Genomic DNA, 4100 nt, shown 5'->3' on the forward strand with positions numbered 1-4100 from the left:
AGCTTCCGATGAGGGCACATGTCCTTGCCTCTACCCTTCCGGTAACCTTGCGCTACCAAAGCTTATCATGTCAGCTCTGTTGACGGGAAGGCTGGGCGCTGATCTTAGGTAGCTGAGTTAGGTACAGAGAGCGAGCGTTCCTTCAAGCGAGCCATGTCAATAAGATTGTGTGGACTGAATAGAGAGCACAGGCGAGGCACCACGCTACATGCATCTTGCTGATTCATCCACGCAATGTGGAGGAAAAACTGCTGCTTGGGATTTATGCACTGAAGAGATTAGTGATACGTTTTCTGATGGTTACATACCTAGACTAAGCATAATACCAGTACCAAGGGCGGCTAGACCTCGGAGAGATTGAGCCTACGGGACCGACAGGTGAGGTGCCATGTCACGTGAATTGCGCGAGTGCGTACCAAGAATGTCACTCTTGCGAGCATCATGGTGCATTTGCAATTAGTACTGATTGATGGTATCCATCTTTTCTGTGCATCACTTACAAAAGACTGTTCAGTGCTCAATAATCTGGCCTACAAGGACAGTAACGATGCAATCACAACCATACGCTCGACCTACAAATAGCGTAACCATACCTAGTTTCAATCATAAAAGGACTCTACGCCGCAGTCAGGTATCTCATGAACAGTTTGGATTTCCTACCTGGCGTATGCAACAAGGGAGCGGACAACCACGGTGGCTTCGAATGTTGCTCAAGCTATTCTGTCCAAATCGCCGTCAGTGGCACTGGATCCCGCCCAGGTCAATTCTTTGTATTCTGAAGAATCAGCATGACTGATCTTACCTTCTCTCAAAATATATCGACTTCGTCCAGAAGCCTGCAACACACAAACTAGCCTCTATACTTCTTTAATGGTGCCTTGTGACTTGGATGCATGACAAAGTTGCGACACAAATGTCCCGTACTGAACATTTCAGAGTTATACTATTCACATCATGCCAGTCAAAAAAGGTCTCTTTTTGGGATACGGTCATATGACTATTTTTGCAACAACAAGTCTATATGTTTGACGATGACTGCTCGCAGACTTTGGGGCATGCTACTCTTCCACCAATTTGGACGAGGTCCAGTGACTCTCCTTGACATTTTGCTCCTATTGTGCGTCACTAGAGTAGGCCAAAGTATGACACACCACCACGACTCTGAATCACCTTCGCTTGGCAGCTAATACTTTTGACATATTGCCGAAGAGTATGTTATAAACTAATCATCCTTGATCGATAGAGCAGCACAAATCCTGTTCCACAATCAAATTCGGGACAATGGAGAGGGACGGAGCAGTCTACCTTCACGCCTTCACACCACCCTACATATCAGTGCACATAATCAAGCAAAGAGCATGTCATTCGAGCGACGGGCGCCCTTGCAACCTGGCTGTCAAACAACCACACGACATGGCATTCTCTTTTGCTGTGACTAACACAACCACACGACATGGCATTCTCTTTTGCTGTGACTAACACAACCACACGACATGGCATTCTCTTTTGCTGCGACTAACGTTGTGGCACTCCGAGTAACAGTAATTTTTCGAGAGTGACCAACAATTAAGAGGAGAAGTTGGCCCTAAAGCCATCCACTGGTCTGTAGAGCACATATCTACCTGCTAGGCACAGATTTCCATTTTTTGTAAATGGACGCACATTAGTATGATGATTGTCATCCAGTTCCAGCATTCATATGGTGATTATGACCCCCTGTGAAACTCTGAGTTGTATGGACGCCTGCACGCCCAAAGAAAAATATCGGAACGGAACATATTTTGCATGACGCTGTTGCTTGAATGTCTGAACATGAAAAGAGTTATTTATAACTATCAAATAGGTCGTACGACATGCAAGCACGCAGATTGTGTCAGGTACAGCCGAGGGGGTCGCAAAATCGCTGGTACGATAAAAGACCTGGAGGAGTGGACGAGAAGCACGGAAAGTTACTCAAAAATTTGGGACTTGTAAAGATCAATGTTCACAGTGAGACAACAGGTGATGTATGACCCAGTCAATGCTTCCATGTCTAGTCACCCTGAGCTCGCACATTCATGCGGGATCTACTGTACTTGCGCTCAAGCAGAGTATCGTAGCCTGAGCTCGAATACATCTCAGTTTGAAAGGCATTCTCTGCTTTTTCCAGCTCATCAACCGAGATCTGCATGTATGCATTGAGCCGTTGGCGTTACGAACAAACTGATGAGTTTATACGCGGAAATATAGACTGTATATGGTATTATCCTAGGTAATCAACATGATTCAATACATCATACTTGACTTTAACAGTTAATTTTGCTGACCAGGTATCTATCCTTGAAAAAGAAATTATTTTCTGAAGGGCGTGAAGAATCATGTCAGTCAAGTGGCAAGCAAAAGACCTAGAGACGGTCACGTGGAAACCATAGGGGAGGATTCATACACAAGGACTGAAGTTCTTCTGTGAAAGTACTCTTATGGGCCAACGGTGTGTCTTAGAAAAGCAAACGAAGGAAGAGTGGATTAGGGCGCAAAGTCGATATGTACTCCACAAGTATTGACCTAACCGGAACTGCCTGACGACGTGCCTCTACCCCGCGTTTTCATCTTACGTAGATTGAGCTCCTATCTCATATGAGATAAGGAACTATGAGAAGTTGTAATTGGTCTCACGGACACGCTTAGTAGTAGAATCGTCCATGAAACTTTCGCTTGCTCGCCTCTTCTTCCCAGCGACAGTTGAAAACCCTATCGATGTAGGCGCCTTTAACACCGCATTTATATCCAGGGGAAAATGTCTGTCACCTCCTCGAGCAATCGGTGCCGTTGGAACATCAGGAAGATTCTCCTCTTCCCCAGAGTCCCTGTACAAGCTGATAAGCGCGTCCAGGCACCCGGCAGGCAGAATATTGTGATGCGATGTCCAAGTTTGAGATTCAATGGCCGCAACATGCTCATCAGATTGAGGCACTTTCCGATCTTCAATATCTTGTGTTCGTAATGTAGAAATATCCAGAACTTTCTTTTCCTCATCTAATACGAGGTATAAATAATCGGAATATTTCAAACGTTGCTGGTATTGCTTACGAACGGGATTGTTGGGGTTATTGCGGTGGTGGTAAACTATGGCTATGATCTCTGGCCAGCGAGGATGGCTTGCTGCAATGCCTTCATGATTGTCAACGCTGATGCCCTTGTAAAGACTCTCACGCGTGTTCATATCCATATCAGAACTGACAACTTTGAGTTGGCTACTAATCCAATGCACATTGATCATCCCGGATGTGTCGACAAGGTCACAACCTGGAGACGCTGTGTCGACGCCTTTCACATAGGTAACAGAACTGCGACGATACAGGTCATTTGCTCTACCTTTTGCAAGTTGGTGTCCTTGGCGAAGCTGACCATCTTCTTTGCTTTGCCGGATTTTCGCCTTTTAGTCGTGTTATGCGATATGTTCAATGCATTTGAAGATGCTCGTGGATTTATCGTGGCCCTAGGAGGCTGCAAAGAAGCAGGATATTGAACCAGGGTCCGGACGATATGGCGTGAGCGGTAGAAAGCGTTGCGCGCGCAGCATCAGCCTCCAAAGGGTGCTCATTTTCCCAACGAGCCTCATGTTCGGCCTCCTCTTGGAGTTCAGCTAGATAGTCTTCAATGTTAAGTCGTATAGCATGCCAGGTGTCCCTAAACACAAGGTAGTCGCCATGTGTTACATGATAATGAGCCCAAGGTCCCCCTATGCTGTCCCATGCTTTGGCCAGCTGATGAAGTATGTTGAGATATACAATGATATCGCATACTGGACAGTACGCTGGCCGAAACCTCTCCGGTAGTTCAGGATGTAGCTGATGCCCACATGTAGTCGCTACATGTTTGTTCGAGAGATTCAAGCTGGTAGGGAACTTGACGGCATCGTTTTTTCTGCAGAGCTTCGCAAACTCCCCTCACTACAGTACAAAACCGGTTTACAGTAGCCATATTTATCTAAAGTAGACTAAGAAGTGGTTTAGGTAGAAGAAGTAAACCTAAATAGGGTTTACTATACCATGTATTCCACTTTTACTTCTACTTCTATTAATCTACTAGTTTCCTACTAACTATCTAAGTATTTTACC

The 4100-nt window shown here is 45.5% G+C and overlaps 1 protein-coding gene across 1 annotated transcript; it reads right to left on the bottom strand.

Annotated features, from left to right (window-relative positions):
• Nucleotides 1-2629: 2629 nt before the first annotated feature.
• On the bottom strand, nucleotides 2630-3259 carry IAQ61_008657 (uncharacterized protein; the record flags this gene model as incomplete). The annotated part of the gene is made up of 1 exon (XM_066098069.1): nucleotides 2630-3259. One exon carries the CDS (start codon nucleotides 3257-3259, stop codon nucleotides 2630-2632), a length of 630 nt encoding a protein of 209 aa, XP_065951978.1.
• Nucleotides 3260-4100: the final 841 nt, after the last annotated feature.

Source organism: Plenodomus lingam (genome assembly GCF_022343315.1).
Source record: "Plenodomus lingam strain CAN1 chromosome Unknown contig_44, whole genome shotgun sequence".
Lineage (NCBI taxonomy): Eukaryota > Fungi > Ascomycota > Dothideomycetes > Pleosporales > Leptosphaeriaceae > Plenodomus > Plenodomus lingam.